Consider the following 27,609-nt stretch of genomic DNA (forward strand, 5'->3'; position numbering starts at 1 on the left):
GCTATGTGCTTTCATGAGTGAACAGCTCTAGTTTCTAGCAATTTGAGCAAGCCTTAGAACAGCCACATGACAAGAGACGGCTCTGAGCAGAACTTTATTTCAGCCACGGGGTTTACAAAATACAGCAATACTGATTTTGATGTATTCCATGTAAAAACTGAAAGCCTTATATTAAGACACCATTTGGGTTTCACAGTTAACCAGAGAGGAAATGCCTGTTAGGGCAAGGTTCAGGCCGAGCACTATGACCATGCTTATTAAAATAACCATCTAATTATGTAATACTTGACTAGAGCACGGGTTACGTTCTGTAAAAATAAGTTCTCTCCAGAGTAGCATGAAATACTATCATGAAAGCTAATGTAAGGATGTTTTATAACGATTTTCTGTCCTTCCGCAGCACCAGAACTTCCTCTAAGAACACCTCCGGCCTCACAGCACCCTTGTGAGGTATTTTTTGCACAGCTGGGGAAGCTGAAGCAAAGTGAAACCAAGTTACTCCAAGTTAACACAGCAACTCAGAGGGAAACTAAGGCCAAACCCCACTCTCTTGGCCCTGCACGCTGGCTTCAGAACATTTGCTTCTTTCCACTGCATTAGGTTGTATGATGATGATGACACATTTCCATTCCTGCTTTTGAGGTGCACTTTTTCTGGTGATTTATTAATACTGTGGTGCATTTTAAATACTTATATGAAAGCTTGCTTCCTAATAAGACCACTGTACTATCTTGGAATTTGTCCTTTCCTGGTTCCCTTTCTAGGTAAGCGATTACACACAGCCTCATACCAAGGCTAAACTCCACCCTCTCTCTGGGCAGAAAGAAACAGGACGCCCTCTCGAACTATTGAACTTGAAATACTTCTGCTGAGTTACAGGGATTCATCACTTCTGAAAGCAGTGCGGATCTCTGCAGCACTGTCCCTCCTACCCAAGTGCTCACGCTCCGTTCCCTGCCTCCTGCTGTGCATTCAGTACTGCCACGTAGCATAAAGCCTCCCTATTCCTTCTCATTTCTCTCCTGGTGTTATACTTAATTTCCATCTTCTCTTCTTATTATGAGATTATTTTCTATTCTGCTTCCCACAGAACATGGTGAAGCTACATCTGTGCTTTAGAAGCCAAGCTACGATACATAAAAATTACCTTAACCCAAACCAGTTCTGTTGTCTTCTGTCTTTTCCCATCTGCTACAGCTTGCAGCTTCTTATGTTATAGCCAGACTAAAATGACTTTTTGGTTTTTCCTGAATAATGTACTGGCAAACACGTCCGATTTTCTGCTCCCTTTTACACACTTGCTTTCTGAATCCAAAAACCACATGCAAGTCTAACACTGCTTGAGCAGAGTTAAATATATTTATTGCAAAAGCAAACTCCATGATGTGAAGTCCTATCGATTTTGTATCATCTCCCTGACCTAAACTGTATACAAACCTTTGCCTTGTTGTGGTGAAAATCAACAGATAATCAAACACCAAAAAAAAAAAAAAAAACCCTCAGCCCCTGTAACATCAGATTTCTAACACTGTTTGTGCTTTTAGTAATTCAGCTATTCCTAAGCTTAAGAGTAACCTTGGACATGACTGCTACAGCTAACTGCAAAGACAGAACTGAGGCAGCAAGAGAGAGCCACTTCTCAGCAGTCCCCTTTACCTGTAGGTAAGATAAAGCACAACTGAACCAGTGAGGGGCAAAGCAGGGGCAACAACAAAACTGATCCTCTCCTCCATTTCTCATTAGCTCAGGCATGTACATATGCCAGACCCTACAACAAGCACTTGGGAAATCCAACTTTTTGTTTTGTTTTTAAGTGGCAAAAGCTAGGCACTGCACCACCAAGAACCACAGATGTGAACTGCTCCTTTCCCAATAAGTAACACACATATACATGTTCTCCTACCAAGCTATGAATTTTATGGCCTTAATAAGTTACAAAGGTGGTTTAAAGAAAAAAATAACAACAAAAAGTAACACCAAACATTCAAAATGGACATTAATAATCCACTACTAAAGCATGTTACATGTTATGAAGTTCCTGTAGCACTACACAACAACACTTTACCAAATGGTATTAAGCAGCTCACATTCACAACTGGCAATCCTTCATTTGGAGCAGAAGCCTTCCAGAAGCACTCTGAAGGAATGAAGCTGGCATTTTTTGCATGCCTCCAATGAATGCATCAACAAAGCAGAAAGTGGGGTTTCCTCAGTCTCAAAAGCACACTGTGCTTCTGGAGTACTGACTTTCAAAGCGTTAGGAATGCAGAAGAGCTAACTGTTACAAGGAAGATACTGACAATTGGTATTTTGATAGTTGCTAGCAATGCTATTTAACACAAGAAACACTAAAGGAGCCTAACATTCTGTACTGCAGAAGTCTGCGATTTTTTTTCCTTCTTCCCTTTTTATGCCTCCAGAGGGAATCTGGAATGATATGCTTAGGAAAAGAGCCCCAAAATAGTTCTCAGTAGCAGATGGACTCCTGTGAGGCTGCTAAACAGTAGAAAAACGAGGCTTTTCATTCCTTAGCTTAGCAAAGCCAGCTTAAGTGAAAAGCACAAAGCATCATTCACATTCAATCCAGTCTCAAAATGGCACTATGCAGTGGCAATCAGAAGACACTCTGACAGGTGGCCAACTAAGCTGCTGTGTTAGGATTCACCTTAATGTGCACTGCTGTAAGCTGCTGGACATGGTCCACCTGAGCAGAACGCTGACTACCCACTGCATGGTTTGACCCTTAAGAGATCCAAATGCAACATGCTTGCTCAGCTATCGCAGGGGTTATGCTAGGGTAAGCTACAACTGAAGGTAAAGATTCATTACACTCCAGAATCCATGTATATTTCCATTTTATTTCATTTTAAGCTGTTACAGGGTTTTCTTAAACTGCCAGAGGTCATGCCCCAAAACTCAAAGATGGTACAATGGACAGTCTCATCTACCCTTCGTACAGTAGATTAGAACTTGATTCATGTGCATTGGCGACTTCAATCGCTTTAGAGAATCAGGAAAAATGTTTTAAGATTTCACATTTCTACCACATCAAGTGACGTGCCCATTTACCATGAATTCCACAGAAATCTTGAGTGACACATCAACAGTTTTGCTGGCAACAAAGTATTTTCAAGGAAGATACATGGCTAAGAGCTCAAGGTATTGGTACCAGTCTTTCACCCCCCGTGGTTTCCCAGGTCTCTGACTGAAGAGTCTCTTGAGCCCTCTCTTCAATAGCAGCTTCTAGCAGAAATTTTAAAGACTTAACTTTGCAAGAGCAAAGCCAGTTTTAGTCTGTGCGCAGAAGAACCAGGTGAAACCCTGCCACAAAGTCAACAGCAAAATTCCCATTGGCCTCAGAGAAGTAATTTAAAGCAAGTCAGCAGTTAGACAAAAGGAACCCAACTACACAAAATTCCCACGCTATCATCATCCTCTGCAAATGCACAGTACTCCCACGCAAGCAAGCAAGTTTTGGTTTGTTCCCTTGTTTCTCTTGCCATTGGCAACTCTTAGAGATGTTGGGTCTTTTTTGTTTTTATTTTTTGGCATTTACTCTGAGAAACATCAACACTGGAGCATGCCACTACCGTACTTCATTTTCCTTCTGGCATAAGAGAAAAAGTTACAGCAGAACACTTGGTACACGTCAAGTTTTGCTGACTGAACCAGTTATGGGCAATGTCCTGCACTCTTAGTGTATCAGTGCCATTTTGCCTACCTTCACTAAATTAATTCAGAAATGACAACGACTTAAACGAGTCACTGCCTTCTGTTCTTACCCAACATTCTGACTTTATTAAATACCATTTATGAGTTTTAGTTTGAGGATTTCTGCCTCAAAAAGCCTGCAGGCTTCACCAAACTAGTCAAGCAAATAAGGCTTATCAAGCATAAGTCATCCCTCTGTACAACAAGTTATTTGGTTATTAAGTAACCACTGCCCTTTAACAGACAAATACCCATTCTCAACAAATCTGGTATTACTACTGCCATGTATCTCACATTTTCTTTAAGATGACAAATTCGAAAGACTGCAGTTGGAGTCTGGATACCTCTGTGTCAAATCAAAACCCTTAGTGCCTTAGGGTGAGAAAAACAAACTTCATGATAAAAAACAAAACAAAATAAACCCTATTTCACTATAATATTTCACTGTCATTTAAATACACTGTAATTTGATATCAGAAACAAGGAAGGCTTTTTTTTTTTGGTGGAAAATGAAAAAAAATGCTTAGACAACTGTGAAAATGGCTAATACAAACAGACCATTCAAACCCATCAATCCTCCAATCTGATACTGAACGAGTTTTAATTTGTTTCACCGTTGCTTCAGTACAGCTATCTAAAAAGGTAACAAACTACAGCTCTGTGTTATACTTGGGTAGCATGGGCGGTATGGTATGCTCCAGAAGTCCCTGGTAGGCTATGGCTACACATGACAGGATTCCTCGCAAGGGGAACAGGATAGGTTTTTCGTTAAGGTCACTTAAATCTTTGTTATAGCAAATTGGAACCAAATGGCTGACTTCTGCAGGATTTCTGACAGGAATCCAGTAGAGCTGGTTTCAAGTTTCAGATGGCCACTAAAACAGCTGTAACCTTCTCTTCCAGAAGTTGTGATCCACATGGTGTCCACAATGAGTGCAGCAAGTCTGAGGTAGTCAACCTTTACGAAGGCTCAGTATCTGAACATAAAAAGATTTTGAAATGACCACTGGCTGTAGGTATCTTTCTGAGCAATTAAAGAACACCGATGACTCTTGTTCAATCATTTACATTAATTTGCCCCATATCCAATGGAGAAGTTGTAACATACGTTTCCACAGTGCAGGAGAACCGATCGCTTATGTCAAAGTATTCTGCACTTGCTGCAGCAGATCCAGCAGAAATAAGGTGGCATGTTCATCATAGCCGTTAGCTGTAGTTTAGTTACCTTAGTAGAAGGGTTACCAAAAAAGCATTCCTTAATTGTAATGTGTGTGCAGCTCTACTGATCCCCAAGCACAGCATACTGGTTGTCTAGCTGAAGTTTAAGTGCCTGGTTTTTTGAGACCTCATCCCTACCTCTAGTTTTGTGTTTTACTACTTCAAAGCTCTTCTCCATTTCTTTATCCCTATGGGAAAATAAATGTAATCAGTAAGTATCACTAGCTTGTAAATTTTTAGTTGATTTCCACCCCATTCCAACAAAAACATTATATTATGAACAGAAAACACTAAGGTCTAGAGTTTTAACAGAACAAACATTCCCAAGCAAATCTTGTAAAACCTGTTTGCTAGAATCAAGCTTATCTTCAACTGCAATTCAGGTTACACTATACATTTCAATATTAACGTTCTCTAAAATAAATTCAAGTACGTTTATGAAAGATAATGTTTTGAAAACAGAAATCCATTCACTTTCTGGAATACTCATATTTCCACCTTTGCCCAATTTGCACCACTCAAGCCCTAATGCACATCTCATTTGCCAAGTAGACAAAGTCACACTAAAACCAGAAGGAAACAGCTCCAGCGAGGCTGTGCTGATCAATACCACATCGAGAAGTCAAAACACCAAGCAAATGAAATAAATATCAGGCTATTCCTTTACTTAAGTTACCTTCACATCTCTGATGAGAAGGAAGCATGCTCAAGACATTCTAATTGTTTTTCTGACAACTGATACCAAAGATCCTCATCGCAGCTGCTATCTAATGAAATCAGTTGCTGTCAAGAGCAAAAACATTCTACTTGGAAAAATCCCCCAGCAAGTCAATTAAGTAGCTGGGAATCTTGTTCGGCTCTCTTACTGGGCATCATCCTATACAAGTTATTTCAAGGCAAGCCCTTCCTAGAGTTAGAAAATATAGTTAAGAGCTTTCCCATCTCTTTGCCAAAGAGCCTGTTTTTTTTCAGTTCTTTCTCTGTGGAAAGATTTGGGCTTAATCATTTTAACAACATAAAAACACAGGTAAAAATCTCTCTCTCAAGGAATGAATGCAGTGTACTTACTTTCGACTGTCTACAAGCTTGGCAGTAGACTGCAGTGATGGAAACTGTGTATCACTATAGATTTCAGGTGGTCCTTGCTGTGCCCTCCGAGGCCTGCCACCCTCCCTGGCACCGGGCGGCCTGTACACACCGCCAGTCTGAACTGGCTCTGGGGGTTCTGTAACTAGTTATAGGAACAACATGGAGACAACAGGGTAAGTGTGCATTCATCATGGAAAAAAACCACCAAGAAAAAATTACCAAAACCCCCCCACCACACATACACAGAAAGAAGAACCTTACAAGCACGTCACTACACTTTTTAAAACTTGGGAAGCAAATAGTCCAGATACGGCATTTTAATTTTATCTATACTCAGTAGTTGAATTGAAATGCAGCTTTGGCATTTTGCTCCCCAAAGTTTAGAGCCTCAATCTCTAAGAATACATTTATTTGGGTTTTTTTGTTTGTTTGCCATATATTAGCAGCTTGCATTCGAAACCTGAGATCTAAACATGTAATTACGTACTTGCCAAATCTCATTTACAGCACCTCTCCATATGCTGAAGGGACCACTCAAGTAGCTTACATTTAAGGTAAAAGTCTATAATAACACATTTTTTTTCCCCTTCTACAGGTACAAAAACAAACACATCCACCGATACTAAGAATTGAAATTAAACAACTTAAAGTCTTCTCCCAGTAAAATAATTCATTTTGCAATGTCATATTCCATGTACCCTAGATCTGATTTGAAAGAACTACAGTGTGCTATTAATGACTGAGCCCTACTCAGGAAGTGAAACACTAAGCATCAGATACGGGCTGACCACCCACTTATCACCAAAGCAATATTTTTTGACCCACAGAAATGCTTTCAACTGATTTTCTGCAAATTATGAAGTCGAGGGAACTAATTTAAAAATAATTAAAAATGAGATGCTTTCCATCCTCCCCACTTTGAAGCCTGAAATAAAAAAAAGACAGCTGCCATGTTTGCTGTAATTATCTGACAGCTTTATCAACTCTGTTCCTCAGAAGCCCTCACGGGAATAGGAACTACTCCTTGCACTCTGCCTTCTCAGTAGCTCAATTCTTACTGGTACAATCAACAACCAAGTCACATTTACCAATTGTTTCAACAACAGGTGCTGGTGCAGGAGCTGACTTGTTCCAAGGACCAGATGATCTGTCTACAACACCACTGGTTTCCTCCCAGTTGTCACTAGGTTCTTCTCTTTTTTCACTTTCATCATCTTCCTTTTCACTGTAAGAGATAAAATGAAATGTATTACATGCCAAATACTACTAATCAAGAAGTCATTACATCCTCCTTCCCCTCCCTCCATGAGTACTTTGTATCTCGTTTTCAGCTAAAACATCTCCTGAGCTGGATAACCAACAGCCTCCAGTGGGTTTGTCCTCCATCTGCTTGTCCAGTCCACCCTTCAGTCTGTAAACTAAGTCACTACAAAATCCCCTGACAGAAAGTTCCACGTGCCTGAAAATACACCAGTGTCAAAAGCATTCAGAATGCTGGCCTTTGTCTGGAAAAGCACAGCACTCGCTTTTCAATCAGCAGAGCAGCCCACTTGGTACTTGTCCATTCAGACACGTCGCTTATCTGCTCTGCCACTCTGATGGTATGGAGAGCTTGTGGACCAGAAACCTGTAAACAGCCTAGGACTAGTTGCCTTCAAAGAGGGAAAAAATTGATAATGAAGCAGATCAATGCTGAAGCTTATCGGTACTTGAAAGATCACATGATATTTTCAGCCTAAAACTGTGGTCATTAAAATCCTTTTTCCAACTTGATGAAACCTTTTTATTAACCAGAACAGATTGAAGAGGACTTACTTTGGATCAGACTACAGGAAGAATCTAATGAAAAAGCAAACAAAGCATCTTGGATGAAGCTCACAAATGCAGTCCTGTGGGTCTCATCACAACGTCGTGGTTTTATCAACTATATTTTTGTACTCTTTAAACAGAAATGCAAGCATTCAGGAATTTGCTCCAGACTGACTCAGATATCCTTACATCACGCAAGTGATTCAGGAGGAATTACCTGGCATTACTCTCAGAGAAATTCCCCTTCTGTTATCTTTACATAAGCGGAATTTTAAGTACTTGGAGAAAACTTTAAGCCTCAAACAAAAGAGAGGCCCAAAACATCAAAATGACAGATAGCCTAAGCTACCCCACAGCAATCAGACCTACCTAGCTGAAACATATCAAAGCTCTCTTTAATCATACTCTGGGGAGAAAAAACAGTTCTTTGAAACAGCAAGGATCAGTCTGATGGGGAAGAAAGGGGAAAAAAAAAGAAGTACCTTATTTGCATCGACTGAACTCTAAGACCACTATAATCAATTTCTTCTTTTTGTTCAAACTCTTTCCAGTCATCCTCTTCCTGAAAGAGAGAAAGAAGCTGTTACCATCTTTCTACTAAAGGGTGAAGAGATGATAGCCAAGATAATACAAAGAAAACTAAAGGCGAATACGCAGCTCTGTGGCAAACCAATCTGTGCACCACTGCCAACAAGGAAAAAGATCCCACTCTTTCCTCCCCTAACTTACTGCACATTCTCATAACGTGCCTGTGAGCTAATTTTAACTGATTTTAACTCACTACAACAGTCACAAAACGCCCCAGCAAAAAAAGGCATTCAAGTGAAAGATAACCACATCAGTTTAGCAAAAAAACTAGAAGAAAGGCAAGTAACACCAAGTAGGGAACAGAACCGTGCAACAGAGAGCTGTGAAATGCAGGGCAAGACCTCTCCCTTTTACTGAGCTTTTATGACAGTTTGAATGCTCATGAAGCTTTAGATTTACTTTTCCATCATATATTTCACTGGATACAAAGAACAAGGAATATCCTGAATCGCTTCTAGCCTCTGGGAAGGACATGGGAAGGTGGAATCCACCTGAGTGGAGCCAATTTTGTCCTTCAGCAGGTCCCGGTGTTATTAAAGTAGGGCTGAAGGAGACGAGAACAGATGAGCAGTTCTCCTTAGTCACAGGTTTGAGACACGCTGCCTAATTAGCAGTTACATACTTCCTGCGTTACACTGCTCGCAGCATGCATGCCAACGGCTCGGTGTCCTTCCAGTCGGGCAGCTAAGGACACAGCTCCTTTGAGGAGCCCTGCACACCACCGACCTGCAGCACAGGCTGCGACCTGCTCCAAAGCGACAGCAAAAGCGGCTTGGAGTCACCGCACGGCCTGTTAAGGACTCAGAGGCTTCCGCACACATGCGACTCCACAACTCCGAGCTTGCAGACTTCTTATACCCCCATCTCCATGGAAACAGCACAGCTCCCAAATTAACGCACCTTTCGCATTTAAGGAACTTGATTTCCAACCCAAGCCACCAGAGCCGCGTTCACCGACAAGAAAAAAGCAGGAAGGTTTTCCGTCGCCCTTGCTCCAGCCAGAAAGCCTCGAGCACCCCAGCGTCAGCGACACGCAGGGCGAGGCCCCAAACACCAGCTGCCAGCGCTCACCTCGCGCTCTCACCGCCGCCACCACCGCCACCACCACCACACATCCAAGCCCTCCCGGCAGCGGCTCCCCCGGCCGGGCTCCGCGCCCCCAGCAGGCGCAGCCCCGTGCCTCCCGCGTGGCCGCGGCGGGGCAGAGCCGCCCGCACCCCGCGTGGCCGAGACGGCGCCGCCCCGGCGCTCCCCCTGCCGGCAGGAAGGCGCCGCGGCCCCGCGCCCGGAGGCGGCCGTGCCCCTTCCCCCAGCGCCGCCCCGGGCCGCACCTTGCTTTTGGCGGAGCCGCCGCTCGAGGCGGTCGCCCCCGAGCCGCCGCCGCCGTCGGTCGGGCGGGGTCCTCCGGCCGCAGCGGCCGCTCCGGCGGCGTTGGAGGCGGCGCTGGAAGCGCTGGAGGCCGTGGAAGCCGCGGCGGCGCCGCGGCCGCTCTTCTCCTTCCGTTTCTTCTTGTCCCGCTTGGCGAAGAAGTCGTCGAGGCTCCTCTCCTCGGTCTCCGCCATGGCGGCGGCGGGGCCGGGTGCCGCTCCTAACGGCGGCGGGAGGAGGCAGGAAGCGGCCGGGCCGACAGGTGCGTCCCCAAGCGCTTAGCGGCCGGCCGGGCCCGCCCGTTGCGCGGCGGCAGGAGGCTGCCGCACTCCACGCCGGTGGCCGCCGCTTGACACGGCACGAAGCGGAGGGGGCGCGGCTAGATCCAGGGGGCGGTGTCTTCCGGCTGACGCGCCGCCGGGCGGGAGAGCGTGGGGCGGGCGGAGACTTCTGCGCGTGCGCCGAAGCCCCTCGGCCAACGAGCGGCCGAGGAGGAAGCGCCCGCCGGCCAGTCGGAAGCCTCCGGGGCGAGCCGCTGACGTCGCGACGCTAGAATGCGTGGCGTGCGGGGAGGTGACGGCGCGGATGCCGATTGGTCGAGAAGGGGCGAGGGCGGGCGCACCGGGGACCGTTCGGCTCAGGCGGCGGGATGGGTGGGGCTCTGGTTGCGCGTGCGCGTTGGGGCTTCTCGGCGCGTGCCGGGCGCGGGCGGCGGCGAACGTTGGTCGCTTCCCGCCTCGGGATAACGGCTCATTCCTCTCAGCGCCCGCGGAGCGGTGCTCGTACGGAGCTCCGATAGCCGGGATATCAGTGCGTCCCTCGTGAACCCTGGGGCAAATTAGCCAAGGTGGGGCTCGTACCCCGGGGAGACGCACCTCACCGGGTGCCGGTGCGGGGGCTCAGTTCTGAGCGGTGCAGCAGGAGCGCTCCTGAAGGTTGTTCACCCAGTGACACTGAGAGTGCTGCGTGGTCAGTGAGGCTTTCTGTTTTACCGTAGGCGCAATTGCATCAGTGGAGAACAAATTCCACAGTGAAGTCTCGTTCTCTGTGTCCATAGGAGCACCTGGTCTCTCACATTGCCCTCCTCAGCTGGTAGAAAGTTGCTAAGGACAGGTAGGTGGGAAAGTCTTCGAGTCTTTTGCCTTCCCTTGCATTTGCATTGCATTTCTGCCTGGGAAGCTCCCCTATCTCTGCACTGCACCCTGCCGTGACTTGCAGGCTCAGTGCTGATAACAAAGTGCAACTAAGCAGATAAGTTGTATCCCTCAGCTTTTGTAGCAGAGAAGCTAATAATGGCCCATAAGTACAGTACTGTGTGTGATTCTAAGATACGCTTTTTGTATTTCAGCAGCTGGTAAAATGTTTTCATTGCATTATTATGGGAAATCCCTAGTATCAGGCTAAAGAATGTGAATCTGATACCTTTTTCCTGCTTTTAGTGTCTGTGTATCTTTTATCCCTTGCAAACAAAATAGTGTAAGGCTGGAATGACCAACTCTGGATTAAAAACTTAATACCTGTCAGGAGCCAAGTACCAAGAGAAATTTCAGCTGTTAAATGTGGAACAGACTTAACATGGTTTCAGTGGAAACTGTGGAAAATAGGAGCAATGTTTTAGGCCTCTGAAGGCTTAGATCCAGATTTAAAGACACGACTGAGTTGGCACTTTACAGGAAGCATTAGTTATGCGGCTATGCCTAGATTTTCCTCCCACCTCTAGCTTTATGCAAAACTGCAAAAACATGCTGATGTGCAGAATTTGTAGTCAGCTGCAAATGTGTTGCATTAGCTTATATGGTTGAGATTGTTGTAGTGTAATATATTAGAGTCATTAAAAAAAAAAAAAAGGTCATTATTGATGTTCTTTTCCTCTCAAATTCGGTGATCTTCAGTCCTTGAGTAGAGGACATTTGGCTGAAGAATGGCTTGCAGGCACAGACGAGCAGAAGTAACATTTGCAATGCAAGGACTTTATCCAGAATGCCTCGCAGCTGTGACGGGAGCATGAGCTCAGCAGACAGGTTCCTACTGCATGACATATCATTGACCTGTGCAACCAACCCTTGGAAAGATGCAGTGTTCTGTGTGCCTCTGATTAGGTTCAGATTTGCAGGGAGGACTTTGTCTCTTTTCTCCCCCATGTTAGTGTGTGGCGCAGTGTGCTTGCCATGGCATACTGCCATGCCTGCACACCTTGACTCTGTCCTGTGGTTATGATATTTCTTGCCAGGACACTGTTCCCTGTGCATCTTGATGCATTTTACATACACCAGGGAATGAAGCAGTACTGCATGTTGTAGAAATGCAGCAGTAATCACTATGCATGTGGAGAATCTGCAGAAAGGGAAAGCAAAGGGTGTTGTGGGTGACGATGCAAAACTTGGGGAAGAGTTAGAAACAAACTTCCACTTCCAGTCATTTTGTGTTTTGCCTTATCCTGACTTATCTGTACCAAATTATCTCCATCCTGTGAAATGAAGGTGGGAGTACCTCAGACTGCTTTGACATTTGCGGATCACAAGATAATGCAGAACATTAACTTGGTAAGTCTTAGGCAGATGCCTGCCGAAGGGAATTGGAGAAGGTGCTCTTAGGAAAGTGCAGCTGCTGGGCAGAGCAGCTCGCAAAAGGGTTCTGGTTCAGTCTCTGCCACAGCAAATCTGCTTAACAACAATCCAAGGATCTGTGTCATTGCATCTCATGTACAGCTCTTTATGGCTATTATCTATCATCACCACTACTCTTGATGGTTTCTCAACTTGATAAATTCTGCACAGATGTGGAAGAAGGTTTTATCACTGCTCTGAGCAGCATACATTCTGTAAGAGAAAAAAGGGGTTTGCCATCATCTCGTTCTTTTGGGTTGCTGGCTAATCTCTTAATGTCTTAGAAAAATCTTCCAGGCAATGCATGCTCACAGGGCTTTTTGTTTCCAGAGATTAGTCAAGAAATTGTCTGTCAAATAATTGCACCAGGAAGGACTTTCCACATGTGGGGAAAAATGCGTGGAAAGGTTTGACAGTTGTGTGCTGATTCCTCTTATTCACTGATGGATCAAGTGTAGTGGATTTGCAGTGGATTTGAATCTTAACTGTCATTAAAAATGAAATAGTTTTGTTAGCTAATGTTTCAACTAAAAATTGAAATACCTTCAGCCTGTCACAGCTGCTATATGCAGTGTTCTCTAATATATGCCATTTCTAAGTAGTCTTTGAGTCCACTTAATAAACCGTCTTATCTCTTTTTGTAAGTATCTGTGTTGTGAAATCCTGATCCAACAGAGCGGACAATAAAAGGATGTGACCCAGACTGCAAACAGAGATGCTGTTGCTCTCCTTAACCTTCAACTTCTCCGAAAGTTTAGTTTAGAGTCAAAGCATATTTGCTAAGTACTGTTTGGATGCTTGCATTAGCGCTCTTACTAGCTTATGCATTGCAGAATTAATTGCATCAAGTTGATGCAACAGTTGAATTGCTCGGGCTTCATTTTAACTACATTTCACTCTAATGAGCTGCTGGTCTTGTAACACGAGAGTACTTGCCATTTGGGCTGGTTGCATAGTACAGGAGTAGTCCAGTCTTAATGCATTTGTACTAAAACCAAGAAACAGACCTGGTGGGAAGTAGAGGCACTATGCTGCTAACGTAGTCCCCCTCAGCTATCACAAAAATACTGAAAGAAAAAGTCAAACAAAAAAACTCTGATATTCTTTATTTTTATTATAATTTTAACAACATGAGTAAATTGAAATCTGTAAGCAAAGCAATTACATGAAGAGGGTCTAATAAAGTTGTTCAAGCTACAACCTACTTTGATTGTTGAATCAAACTGAATAAAGCAGGCTGCTTTGATGGGCGTTTAGCTTCCAAGAACATACTTAGCAGTGACATCTTCTTTTGCTTTGAGTGGCAATGATCTTCTATAGAATGGGAGTTTCATGATCAACTGAAAGTTAAAAAATAAGATTCATCATCACTACAAATAAGACAGTTATTGAACTAAATGTTCAGTTCAGCTGGTGAAATCTCCTCAGGACCTGACTGTGCAGCAGAAAACAAATCTGATACACTTTTTATTTCAGGATGAGTAAAAATTTCTCCCTGAGGTGAGCAGAAGAGCAAGTCAAAATCTGGGATTCAGATCCTCAGAAGTTCCATGACTAACAGTGAATAAGGATCTTAAAACACACACACACACACACACACACACAGATAACAAAAAACAACCAGACAAGCAGTCCAATGCTGTAAAAGAGTTTACAGGCCGTTCCCTGAGGATGACTGTTAGAAATCTGAAATACGTTTCTTCAAAAAGGGTCACTGAACAGGCCAAATTCTGTTCTGAGACTTCAGGAGCAACTTATGTGATTAGAAAGGGAACTTTCCCAGGAAGACAGCTTTAATGTTTTGACCGTATAACTGGAAGAGGAGGGAAGGTGTAACGTACCCAAGGCAAGAAACAGAAACAACAGCATGGATGGTTTGCAGCCAGAGGCATAGCCCCCAGGTGGTGCAGCTGCTGTTTAATTTCAGATTTTGCCTTCAGGGAAGTGGGGCTGATGGACCTTCTGCTGTATTTTTAAACTTCATTCTTTTGTGACTACTGAAAAGCTGTTCTGTCCCACATATCAGGAATTTCACCACGGCTGGATTTGGGGTGTTCTTCCCGTTTGGCAGCTTCTCCAAACCTACCCACCTACCACCCAGCTTTAAGAAACCTGAGAACTGCTCTAGTCACATTCTCTTCCCAGAGTGCCCATGCGTGTTTCAGATGAAAGTACCTGCTTTGCTCTCCATCCAGAAGGCAGTGATATGCAGCAATGTCTTTCTCTAGCTGCTGCTTGTTGGTCAGCAGATTCTCACGATCCCGCTGCTGCTGCTCAGTTTCTGCTTTGATTTCTGCCATCTCTGCCTCCAGCTTGGAAATGACAGAGCCCAGGTTCTGCAGTTCGATCTCATGCCAGTGCTTGGCATCGTATAGGGAATTCTCCAGACCCCTCTTCTATAAGGCCAGATATTAAAATAGTTTTAATATGCTTCAGAGTAATTTTTTTTTCAGGTTTGGCCAATATATTCATTGACTGTGCTTAAGTGGCAATCTAATATTTTGAGAATTTCTCTTGTTAAACTGTCTGAAAAACATGTATTATCATTACAAAAGCTGAATCAGTTTGGTTCCAATGTACTGGGCTCCTCTTGAAAGCAGGCAGAGGAGAGCAACAAAGCTTGTGACAGGGTTGGGAGGCATGTCCTGTAAGGAGGGGCTAAGGGCACTTGGATTACATTGCCTGGAGAAGGCCAAGAGGTGAGGTCATTGCTCCCTGCAGCTCTACGAGGAGGGGAAGCAGAGGGATGTGCTGGCTCTGCTCCTGGGAACCAGTAGCAGGAAGGGAAGAAAACAAAGCTCCACCAGGGGAGGCTCAGACTGGACACGAGGAAAAATGTCTTTACTGTGAGGGTGGTTGAATACTGGAACAGGCTTCCGAGTGAGGCGGCTGGTGCCTCATGCCTGTCATTGCTCAAGGCGTTTGGACAATGCCCTCATAACATGCCTTAGCTTTTGGTTACACCAGGAGAGGTCATGCAGTTGGTCTAGATGGTCACTGAAAGTCTCTTCCAGCTGAACTATTCTACCTTACAGAATACAACCTGCCCAGCAATCTCAGTGAAACTTAGTATTGAGTGTGGAGACACTGAAGACACAATGAGGGCATGCTCTCTGCAGAAAGCATGAAGTCGCACAGAAGATAACCATTCAAAACCAGTGTTACCTACCAAGGTTCTCAAGGACTCAGTTTCGGCTTGCAAGCTCTGTATTTTGCAGGCAGTTTCATGGAACTCAGTTCTCAGGCCCTCTACCAGTTCTTCCTCTTGGCTTCGCACTGCAGCTGTCGCTTCAGCCTGTTGCTGGTGCAAGATTATGGCGTCTAGTTACAGTGTACTCAAACTATGGTTTAGTTGCCTTACATTCCAACATGACCATTAATATTTTTTTTTCAGTTTGTGGCAATTCTGATTTTGAGTTTGATCACTGTACATTAAATTCCATCCATTATGGTTTGGTTAGTTACTAGTGTCTAGGCACTTACTGTAAAATGGCCTACACACGTAAGCATACATACTTTGTCTATGTCAACAAAAGCTATCCAACATTCCTACTGGCAAGTTTAAAATTGCCTATGAAAAGAAAACATTGCTGTAATTATTCCCTGTCTTTTTTTTGTGGCCATACTATAACAATTTTCAGAAGTTAAGTGCTTTCATTTGGCCCATTTGATTTCAGATATATTCACACTGTGTTTATTCACATAGGATTCTATGAATCAGAGAAGAATTTATATCACAAAAGGCAGAAAAATAATTTCTCTTAATTGAGTTAAGTTACGCAATTTAATGCTCTTGTTGCTTGCCACTTTTTATATATGTTACATTCAGGTGCCTCTAATATTGCTGAAGGAAAATATACTTTAGCCAAAATAAAATTTCTATACTTCTAATGATCTTTTAAATACACTTTCATATACTTCTATGCTATTTTGTGATCTAGGTTTTCAGGCCGTAGCTCTGGGCTCTCTAACAAGAGTAATTGATTCTTCAGTCAAATCCAATCCAGATTACCACTGAAATTAAACCATGTATAATGCTTCCATTCTACCTTGAAAATTCCTTTTGGTTCTCTTCTGATTTTCTAATCATGCATATTTTTATTGTACATGTTAAGATCAAATAATAACAATAATAAAACATCATTAGGTATAAACTGTTTTTGTGCATAAATACCCATGAAAATCAACCCAAAATTGCAAGTCCACCTGGAAGAAAAAGTGAGGCAAATAATAGATCAGAGATTAAGGAGTTCTCATCCTCTTTCAGTGCTGCAAAAGTGAAAAGACAAATTTGTCACCATTTGGATGACAAAATGGTGTGACCCAGCAGCACAGGGAGGCTGGAAAAGGCGCTGGTCATACTTAGCATAGCTCCTGTTACCTGTAGAAATAGTAACAAAGTGTATTTATCTGGATGAGATACAAAGCTGCATGATCTGAGTTTAATCTGGGGACAAAAAGAACCCAAGCTAGAATGTTGTACCAGAACCTGTTCAAAACCAGAACTGTTCTTCCCAGAAATCTCTGATACTCTGGTTCTTTCTTCCATTAGAAAAGCAAATCAAAACAAGTACAACTGCAACAAATCTTTGAAGTAAGAAGAGATCTGACTAAGGTGGTGAAGTAAGGAGGGGCCAGGCTTTGCCTGCCTGTCAGTTTCTCTGCCGCATCTGATGGTGGCCTCGATTGAAATCACAGCTGTGGGATCAAATGGTCATTTTGAGCTGGCAGTTTTCTCTCCAAATCGTATCTGTGAGCAGATGAAAGGTTGGAGGTACGAAGGAAATGGAGAGAATGAAGTTGCGACTGACAGCTTGCACATACAGAGGAATAATTAGAACAGAGAAGGGGGGACACTGAAGAATGTGGGTCCTCCAGGATAAACTCTTTGTTGGCTCTCCTGTACTCTCTTGTACATTCCCTAGCATCTTAGATATCACTGTCATACGATCTGTTTTCCTCATTTTGAATGTAGACAACCACTCAGAACTTGCATATGTCTTTGCAAACGTATTTCTTGCTTTTCTCTTTGGCACCACCTCCCCCTTCCTCTCCCATAGTAACTCTGTATCAAAGGACAGATGAGACTGCATCTTTGCTAAATATCTTTGCAGCACAGCTGTAGTTATGAGTTGATGTGTCACTACCAACTCAGAATTAGATAGCTGTTAAAATACAGGATCATGAACATAATGCTTCAGTTTTGCACAAATACTAAAGTTGGGCAGGAAAATGAGTGATTCTTTGTGACAGAGGAAGAGCTGCATTAGAAAGCTGGTTTAGATTCAGCATCAAGAGAGGAGACAACTTCCAAAGAGAATATCTATTACCACTTTTCATTTCCAGTTTTCCCCCTGCTGCCAAAGGAAACAATTTCAAGGAGAAATGCATGAGGAATGCGTAGCTGTATAACTAGCACAGAGTGAGGTATTTTGCCCTTTTGATTTATGGGTCTCTGTACGTTCTCCAGAGAAGGAAAGGCCCCAGTAAGTAGGGTAATGATTGGTGCATCCTCCACAGGAGATATCAAGTGATTAAGTTCATTTTTCCTAGCCAATGTTGCAGAGCCCTTAGAATCTCCCACAAATACCTGTGATACCAGCGGTGCCATTTCCAAACAAAAACACCAAAACCAAAAACCAGCCCTTGAAGTTATTGCAAAGTGCTGGGCAGATTTTAGGTTTGCTTTGAATCTCTAGACGTTGGAGTCACTTATGGACACTGGCATCAGTGCTTACCTTGGTACGGAGCAGGGCACCTGCCTCAGCACGATTCTTTTCAATGTCTCTCTCCCAATGGATTCGGATTTTTTCCAGTATGTTGTCCAGGCCACTTCCCAGAGGAACATCAAGTTCTTCCAGCTGAGATCCAGCAAGCTGTTTGTACAATACCTTCACATCCTTGAACAATAATAACAGACATAAGAAAAAGTGAAACGGATCACAGAATGGTAGCATCAGAGAGGAGTTTGAGGAAGAGCTATTTTGGTGCCACGGAGAAATTAAACCTGGTCCCCAGTGGTGCCCTCACTGTTAGTGATTTAGTGCACTGGAGGGTTTCTTTTTCAGTGGCTCTGGCTGAATGCAGAGGGAGAGGAGCTGTTGGGAAGCTGTTGTTTTCTTTGTGCCACATGTACAGGTGGAGAAGAGCATCAATACCAACTTTGTTTCACAATAAACACTGCAGTAATACATGGAAGTTTAAAGGGGATCTTGCACATCTATTCCAATTTTCCATGTTTTCCTTCTTATCTAAAAGAAACTCCATCTTTCTTGTGGCTTGCAGTGGTAGCGAAGCCACCGGTCACTTTCAGCAAAAAGCCAGTCCTGGGCATAGGCTTATGAAAGTGGGGACAGGATGAAGCTCTCCCTTGGCACCCCAACCCTCCACATGCCTACCAGTATTGCCAAAATCTTGTATCTGGAAAAAATCAGCTAAAAAAAAAAATCAGCTGAAAGAAATGTAAGGACAGAGCCTCACATCCACAGTACATCCCAATTCAATCTCTCCTCTACTTTAGAGCCACCAGCACAACTGCTGACTGCCTCCTACATGAGTTGAGTAGCAGCTGCCTAATTGAGGCCCCATTGGTGAAGATCTGGGCCAGATGCTGAAATCCTTGCTGAAGGGAATAAACCACAGTCATGCAAACAGTGCAGGTGAACGTAATGAGTAACTGGGGATGTACTGCAAAGCTGGGCAATATGGCGATCCGCCTCAGCTGCCTGTTCCTGCTGCTTCCTTCAGCACACTGCTCGGGAGGTTCAGTTTTGGGAACCGGGCATTGTGCTCAGCTACATCCTGAGCCACATTGAGTTAGGACAGTGTCAGCTCAGCAGGACTGGAGCCAGTCCCCTGTACAGGCATTTTCTCTTTACGTCTCTGTGGCTGTGAATCTGACCTTTTGCTTCTGGGATTTCCACATTCAGATGTCCAACCTTGTGAACGTCTTGTCTCCTATCCAGCAAAAAAATGGGGTATGGACATCTGTTCAGTGCCATATTTATCAGACAGGAAAGAGTTGACACTCACATCTGTGTAACCTTATCATGCCTCAAAAGTTAGCACTGTAAATTAACAGAGAGGAGAACAGTAGGAAGTTTCCCCCATCAGGAGATGGCAGGTGCAGTGCTCCAGTGCTTGCTCTGCCCAGTGCACGATGCCAGCCACGTGAAACAGGCACACATTAGCTCTGCAGCACCCGAAGCCTGGACTTACTTCTTCGTGAGTCTTTGACAGCAAAGTTAGCTCCTCTTTCATGCTTTCTATCTGGCTCTCCAGATCCATTTTAGTTAAATTAGCATCATCAATCACTTTGTAAAGGGAATTAATTTCATCTTCCACTGCCTTTCTGAATGGCTGTTCATTTTCATACCTGTAGAGAGGAAAATAAAACAGGCACAGCTCAGCAAGAAAAATGTGCATCTTTTTAACGACACCATTTTGTTAATTAGCTCTTGTGTGTCCCTGACAGGCACATGAGATGTGCTCTACCTTCACCTTTGCCTCAACGTACCTTGTCGTTAACACTGAACTGCTGCGGTGCAGCAGTGTCAGGCTGACAGCACTCCTGATAAGCATGGGGAGGCAAGTTGTCTTCCACCAGGCCTGATGTTTGTATACCATATGAATACATGTGGATTTTTCTGTTTCTCAGTGTGCTGTGGCAGCTGCTGCCGCCTGCTCCTCCCTGCCGTACTCTCAAGTCATCAGGACATACAGCACAACAACAGTGTGGTGTTTCTCTTTCTCTCCACTGCACACACACTTTATTTTTTAAACGACTTAAAATACGTCTGTAGCTTAGTGGATGTAAAGCAACAAAAAGACAACCCTGTGAACATGACTAATGCACATTCTGATGTGATTAAATAAAATAAAGCTGAGGGGAGAAACAGAAGTTTAAGGGATGACAAAACTCATGGGAAATGGCTATTTGTAAATGTGCAAGTCCATTATGAGTAAAAAGTAAAAGGATCAGGCCTGTGAGTAATACTTACAGAGCTTCACGTGTTCTTGTACATAAATATTAGGCTTTACAAACAGAAAGACTTCTAAAAAAAGTCGTTTATCGTTACTTTGGATCTTCTTTCTCTATTCATTTCTCTCAGTGAAGAGAAAGAAAATAAATGCAGCCTATTTCTCTTCTGTTATCTGATGTTTCCACAGCAAGGTTTGTAGTGGTGCACTGTTTGTGTTTCAGGTGCTGCAGCAGAACAGCCAACAGTTCTAAAACCACGCTGCAGCACTGCAAATTGGAACTAAAAATCACAAACGCATGCCTCTGTAAAGTTTCAACACTAATCTGAATGAATACTGGCCTCTCAGGAAGAGATCAATGCCCATTTATCAAAGAATAACACTACACATGATTAGATTAATAAATATTAATCTTCAGAACCCATTTCAAAATCATGCTAGAATTGTAGTTATTTTTCTGTGTTACAACAACCCTCCCACATTAGGTGGGCTAATAGTCACTAAGCCTTACAACCCCACTGAGTAAGCATTTGCCAAGGCAAAGTGTCAGGGAAGCAGGCCAGCCAGGTGCAGCCACAGGTCTTACCTGTCCTTAAAGTCTTCAGCAGAGGCCTGAATGTTCTCGGTGTGCAGCATGAGACGGGCGTTTTCAAGGACTGCTTCGCCCACCTGGAAGGGAGAGACAACACAGCTCAAGCAATTAGCACCTCACACAGGCACTACCTGCACGGCCCATCTGTCTTAAGCAGATGAACAGTTCTGATTCTGAAAATAATCTTTCAGCCTGGGGCTGTTCACATGACTCATTCCAGGTAATTTAATCAATGAGTTTTGTACATATCAATTCACAGTTCGTCTGCAAATTGGCTGTGATTTTTCACCGACACGTTCGTTGCTCCTAAAGATTCATCTTCTTGTAGAAACACATTCATCCTGACTGTCAGCTGGTCACAAGGGGTAACATTCATTACTGCACAGGGTATGTTCAGCATTTAAGTCCCACTTAGAGTTTCTAGATACAGTTTAAGGAGCACTTATGCAGCTCCTATTCTACTTCCCATATCAGCAGTCCTCCTCAGGGTCGTCATCTTCTGTGAGCCAAGGAATATTTGATGCTTGTGCCTTGAGTGAGTGGTCCTCAGTTCCCAGAGCACTGTTTTTCTTCTCTGATGGGATTGCATACGCTCTTGCTGTAGATACAAGACCTGGGAAGCAGTCAGTCTTCAAATATTACTACAGCAAATGTGAAGAGCTCTGGAGAGACTATGCAAATAAGACTGTGGTATCATTGCTAGGATTCTTTGGTGTAGCTTTAATCCCCAGGAGGCACTTGAGGGGCAATCAAATCTGAAAGGCTTGTGACACAGCACCCTGTTGGGATTCAAGAGGGTTATAGAAAATGATAAAAAAGGCCACAGCCTGCCCTAGAGCATCACATGCACTGGCTGAAGAAAGGTCCAATTTGCTATTAGGATGACAGCAACCACTTAGATCAGGGGCTCCACAGGCCCAGCCATCTGAGACCGCTGCTGCACTCTAGAGGAGCTGAACCAAGCTTGAAGCCAGAGAGGCCATAATGAGGCTGAAGCTGGGGACCTTCCTGGAAACTCACTCAAGTACAGACCCAGTCCCATTGTCTGCATCTCAATTCCTTGCCTCAGGGAGTGGCTGCCATGTGACAGGGTTGGTAGTGAAGGACCAAGAGTGGGAGGCTGCTTGGTGCTACAGGAGCCTGTAGGGCTGCGACGGTCTGAGTAAACAAACATCTCTTTGGTCTGTTCCAGGAGATACGTACAGAGATTTGTGGTTGAAACCAAACCACCACAGGAATAGGAGCAGATTCTTAAGTGAGCCAGGAAAACCCTATATGTAGAAATCTTACTTTAGATAATTAAGTCTGCAGCCGTATGGGATTGCAAATCCCTTGAAGTGTTCTGTCCTGTTCTCCCAAGGCGAAACACACTGTGGAATATGGGGCATCAAGGCTGCGTTCAGACAAGTCACCCCAAGTACTGCCAGTGGGATCTGTGCTGCAGTGCGATCCTCCTACCTCCTCCACAGCCTGCTGCTCAGTGAAGGGGGTGGAGGGGGATATGCAATGCCGAAACCTTGGCATGTGATGTGATAATTAACATCAGTCATTACAAAAAGTGGCCTGCTGCCATAAATTCTTACAAGCTCATAGAGTAGGAGAGAGCTGGGGAATATGATTATCTTATTCCCTACATTGAGATGGTCTTAGTGGAGGTTTGGAAGTTAGTAGCACTCTACATTTTTTAAATCTGAGGAGGTACTGGAGTAAAAGTAACAACTTGCTTACTTCCCATCTGCTGTTACAAGCAACAGGAAAAGATGACTGTACAATCAATAAATATACAATCAGCAGAGCAACATGGTTAGATTGGTATTCCACAGGTCATGTAATTAGGATTATCATGGTGGAAAGAGATAATCAAAAATAAATGAAAATGCTCACCCGTGTCCTAGGCTTGCAGAAAAAACTCCAAAGGGAGCAATCTCCAGAAAGAAACCCTTCCCTATGGCAGTCAGCCCTTAAGTGAGGTCTAAGAGAGGTGCAGCCAGGCTCCATCCCTTCCATCACACAGCTGAATCTCCTTCACCTGTGCTCCATGGCTGACTCAGTGCTCGCCTCAGGTGAGCAATCAGTGCTTCAGGCTGTGACACAACAGTTCCCATACAGTGGCCATGGCTGGAGGCCCATTCCTACCAGCTTTAGCTTAGCCTGGCTTCCAGAGGAAACAGAACTTGTGCCATTACGTGTTGAGCTGACAGTTTTTCTTTTGTAACACTGGGATTTCTTGGCCAGTTCCAAATAATATGCTAGAGGACTGGACCATATAAAAAGCTGCAAGTTCCTACACGTGTCATGAAAGTAATATCTAGACAGAGGGGCTGAATTCCACAAATGTCACCAAGGGCCAAGATAAGCCTCAGTTTAGGTCTGAGAAACCTTCAAAGCACAGAGTAATGTACAGAAGTCAGAGATGTTACAAAAGTTACAGGTGTGGGCAGAGAGCATGCCTTGTAGCATAGCAGCCAGACCAGCCACAAGACCCTTTCGTGCTCTCCAGCACACAGCGATGGCTCAGTGTATGGGGCTGCTGAATCACGGCCTAAGCCTCTGATTGACCACCTGAGGCGAGCACTGAGTGAGCCACAGGAGCACAGGTGAAGGCAATTCAGCTGTGTGATGGAAGGGGTGGAGCCTGGCTGCACCTCCCAAAGCCTTTGGGGCAATGCTGTTGTGTCCCTTTTTTCCCCTTGCAGGATGGAGAAAAGGCCACGTGGCAGCAGCATGGTTGACCCATGCACCACTGAATCTTCTTTCCTCAGTTTTAGAAAATTTAATCCTGGAATCTTTTTTTTTTTTCCCCCTTTGTTTCTATAGAAATTACTGCATTTTGTTCTCCTGCTGCCACTCATACATGAATGGATGAAGCTGATATTTTTTCCCTCACTCTACTCAGTGTAAATAAATGCTGCCCTGTGATTTGCCCTGACCTGCCAAAACAAGTCAATTTGCCTCCAGCTGTGAGCCCACACAGTTGCAGTATCTGACCAAATGTCTATGGAAAATGAAAGCCTTTGAGGAAAGCGGGAACATTTTGCCTGCAAATATGTACGGTGCAGAGAGATGTTAATCACAACTGGAGAAGTTGAGTTCAGTACAAAATGGCTCATGGTCTGCAATGGTAGCAGGAGCAGGAAAGAGCTGCTAATTTTCCACTGCCTGTGTTTCTGCCTCTATGCGGAGGCAAAATGTTTCTTCCAGGTGCTTTGTAATAGTAATCCTGTGGTTTTGCTGAAGCACTTGGGATAACCTGTTGGTCACAGCTGACCCCCTCCAGCAGGCAGTAAAAACCTCTCACAGACTTGCTGCTGGCACCAGATGCCTGGTGGTAACTTCAGGGCTTTGCATCGTGGTACAAACCTGAACGGTGCCACAGAAATAAAAGCGGTATGAAAAAAGGATTCGGAAGATGGCAATCACCACTATAATCAGCAGAAGTGAGCTGTGTACCATTTAAATGCAGCAGTGAACCTGGAGGATTATTACTCCATAAACCAAGTTTCATGAGAAATTCTAATTTACATGAGCCCTTTTACTGGCTTAAAAAGAGGAGGTGTAAGACTCCCATCTAGCGGCTCTCCCCTTTGATGTAGATCTCCTAATCAACAACTAGATCCAAACACATAGCATTATGTGAGACTGATTTGCAGTCACTCTGCTGACACACATAGGAAAAGATGCAATGCAGCACTTTAGGAAACAGCCTTGCTTGTGTCTGCAGACCATGGGAGGGCCCTGCTGGCTCCATTCGCAAAGCCCAAAGCAGGACTGTGCTGCCTCATGGGGCTGCTGCAGGCTTTGCTCTCTGCCAGGATGGCAACTTAGAGCTCAAATACAAATAATAAAAGCTCCTTTAAGCCCCATGTTGTTTTTCTGCATTTGGATCTGTGATGCACATGCACCTTCTGAAAGTGTGTTTTTCCAGCTCAAGTTAACACTGAATATTTGTGATACGAAACAATTAGAATGCCTCAACCGTTTTCTTTAACTTCACCTTGTGGGTGTGAAAACACAACTTGAACTTTTAGCAAAGATATCATTTGAATAGAAGCTACTGATTCACCAGGCTGCACCGACACCCACGTTCACGGGGTTATGTCTGGCAGCAAGAAAAACCGTGTGCTTCGAGCATGCAGACTGCGTCCTTGCTGATGTGTGATGGCACTTACAGGCCAAACTTAGCCCTGGTGGCTGGCAGTTTCTCATTTTAGCAGAGACCTGTCCAAGTTTGGGACTGCACAATTTACCACACCTTCCGAATTCTTAGCTATGCTTTTTTAATAGCTTTGCATAGTTCTGCTGTTCTTACCAATGCCTGATGACTTTCTGAATGCTGCTGAGTCCATGGCCTCAGGTGTGATAACGAGTCTCATGTGTTGATTATTCATATAAAAGAAAATCATTTGGGCTTTTAATTTTGCACATGATGCCTTCACAGGAAAACTTTAGGAGACCCTGGCTTAATCTTTCCTTCTACATGCTGAAATGAATGGTTTCTGTCAGACCATTGTCTCCAACACATTCCAGTTCAAAGCTAGGCCAGACTAACGGCTCATGATCCACGTGCTGCTGCTCAGGTGCCAAGCACTGACGTTGCAATGCTTTTGGGCAGCCTCTCACGGCTGGGCCTGTTTTCAGAGCCCAAAAGAGAAAAGCATGAAAGTAGCAAGAGTGGCCTTTTGTTGCGCTGCCTTGGGAAAAGTAGCAGCTGCATAGAGGCTGGGGAGATTGATGTGTACCCTGTAAAACCTGTAATGTTGCCTGCACACAAGGTTAAAAGCTAACAAACCCACCTCACAGCTGAATGTGAAGGTGGTTGAGGTTTATGCTGCATAGAATTGGTTATCCCATTGCACATGGGGTTCAGGCGGCATTTAAGGCATTCTGGGTGCAGCCCTGCCCTAAAAGTGCAGCACACTAACAACACACCCTCTTTCCTGAGCCAGAGGTACAACTCTGTGTTGTATACACCTGTGGCACAGCACAGAAGTTCTTGTGGAAAGTGAAGCTGCCTTTCAGGCCTCCTGAAGACTATCCAACAGGGTCCTAAAAGAATTGCCCCCTCTAAGACTGTTGTAAGACATCAGGGGTTACGAGTGGCAAGACTATGGGCTGGAGAGCCAAAGAGCTGCAACCTTCAAGGAGCACTGAAGGAAGGAAGCAGAGCCTCATTCTCCCTGCAGCAGGACACCGGCAAGCAGAGCCCGACTGCTTCCAGCTCCTTTACTCCCAGCAAAAGGAATCAGGAGGATGTGATCCTTTGGGGCTTGTTGCTGGTCCACGGCATCAATGTGAGCTTGGCACCCCCAGGCAGTGCTTCTCTTTAGAGCTTCCCAGGACTGCACAGCCTCTGCCCTGTGGGGACGCGGGAGCAGGGGATGGCCACAATGGGAAGCAAGGGGATGGAGTTGTTCATTTGCAGTCATGTAATGATTATTTTTCAATAAATAGAGCTTTTGGAAAACGTGATAAAGCAAACAAGGGAATAAAGTAAAAATCTGAATTGCTAATTAATAAAAAAACCGCCAACACAACCAACAGGCTTGTAATGATATCACGATGATGGATAAGCTAATTCGGTCCTAGCCGTTTCCTTTTAATAATTTTGATGCTCAGCTTAATAACCACAGCTAAGGAAGAAAAATATTAAAGAAATCGCCCATTTCCACGAGAGCAGAGTATGGCACTTCAGGGTGCATTTCAATCACTCCCATGCACAGGATGCCTCAGGCAATTCTCCTCCTTAATAAGCATTTTCCACGGCACGCTGCGAAACGATAAGGCTGTAATTATCACGAGGACAGACTTAACACCCTCCGTGTTGGCTGCACGCACCAGGTTATGCCGCGCTCCTCCCCAGCCCTGCGCTCACCTGGTGGTACACGGCCTCCCAGCTCTCCCGCAGCGCGCCCCAGCTGCCCACGCTGGAGGACTTCTTGTCCAGGTAGACTCGGATGTGCTCTTCCAGCTCCTGGTTGACCTGCTCGAGGGCCCGCACCTTCTCAATGTACTCCACCAGGCAGCCGTTCAGGCTCTCGTAGGAGAGCCCCCTGCCCTTCTCCAGCCCCGTGGCCAGGGGCACGGCGGAGCAGGAGCTGCGCAGGCCTTGCAGGAAGACGCTGCTGATGCCCAGCGCTCGGCGGGACACGCGGGTGCCCAAGCTGCTCACTCCTCCGGTGGGCACGGCACCCACGTAGACGCCGGGCGGCCGCGACAGGCTGCCCACGCTCACCCGGCGCCCCGGGCCCCCCACGCTCTCGGTGGCAGAGGAAGGGGCTTGCTGCCCCAGGAAGGACGACCGGCGCCTGGGCAAGGGCATGGTGCCGCTGTGGCCTGCTCAGCCCCGCCGCCAGCCCCGCACTGGCGGGAGGGATGTGCCGAGCCCAGCAGGTCGGGGTTCGGTGGGGCTTTCGGCTTTGTGCGACGGCTTTCTGGAAGGCGGGCTTTGTGCATTGTCTGGGCGGCCGCTGGGTCAGCAATCCATTTCAGGGGAAATCTCCCTGCTGCTGCTGCTGCAAATGTGGCAGATGAACAGCACAATGGTGTTTACGGGCACAGCGGGGCAGGAATTCATGAGAGCGTACGTGTGAAAATGCCAGCAGTGTTTTCTGAGCTGACGTCCGGATGATCTCCTGCCCTAATCCATCT

The 27,609-nt window shown here is 45.0% G+C and overlaps 2 protein-coding genes across 2 annotated transcripts; both read right to left on the minus strand.

Moving 5' to 3' along the window:
• Window positions 1-4,990: 4,990 nt before the first annotated feature.
• On the minus strand, window positions 4,991-9,977 carry CDV3 (CDV3 homolog; the record flags this gene model as incomplete). Its single annotated transcript, XM_079538667.1, has 5 exons — window positions 4,991-5,117; window positions 5,998-6,160; window positions 7,107-7,243; window positions 8,310-8,389; window positions 9,747-9,977. The coding sequence occupies 5 exons, from the start codon at window positions 9,975-9,977 to the stop codon at window positions 4,991-4,993; spliced, it is 738 nt and encodes a 245-aa protein (XP_079394793.1).
• An 84-nt stretch (window positions 9,978-10,061) lies between these two features.
• On the minus strand, window positions 10,062-27,280 carry BFSP2 (beaded filament structural protein 2; the record flags this gene model as incomplete). Its single annotated transcript, XM_079538479.1, has 7 exons — window positions 10,062-10,611; window positions 14,565-14,785; window positions 15,559-15,690; window positions 18,128-18,289; window positions 19,608-19,764; window positions 20,956-21,038; window positions 26,834-27,280. The coding sequence occupies 7 exons, from the start codon at window positions 27,278-27,280 to the stop codon at window positions 10,062-10,064; spliced, it is 1,752 nt and encodes a 583-aa protein (XP_079394605.1).
• Window positions 27,281-27,609: the final 329 nt, after the last annotated feature.

The sequence above is a fragment of the Tetrao urogallus genome (assembly GCF_951394365.1).
Source record: "Tetrao urogallus genome assembly, chromosome: 7".
Lineage (NCBI taxonomy): Eukaryota > Metazoa > Chordata > Aves > Galliformes > Phasianidae > Tetrao > Tetrao urogallus.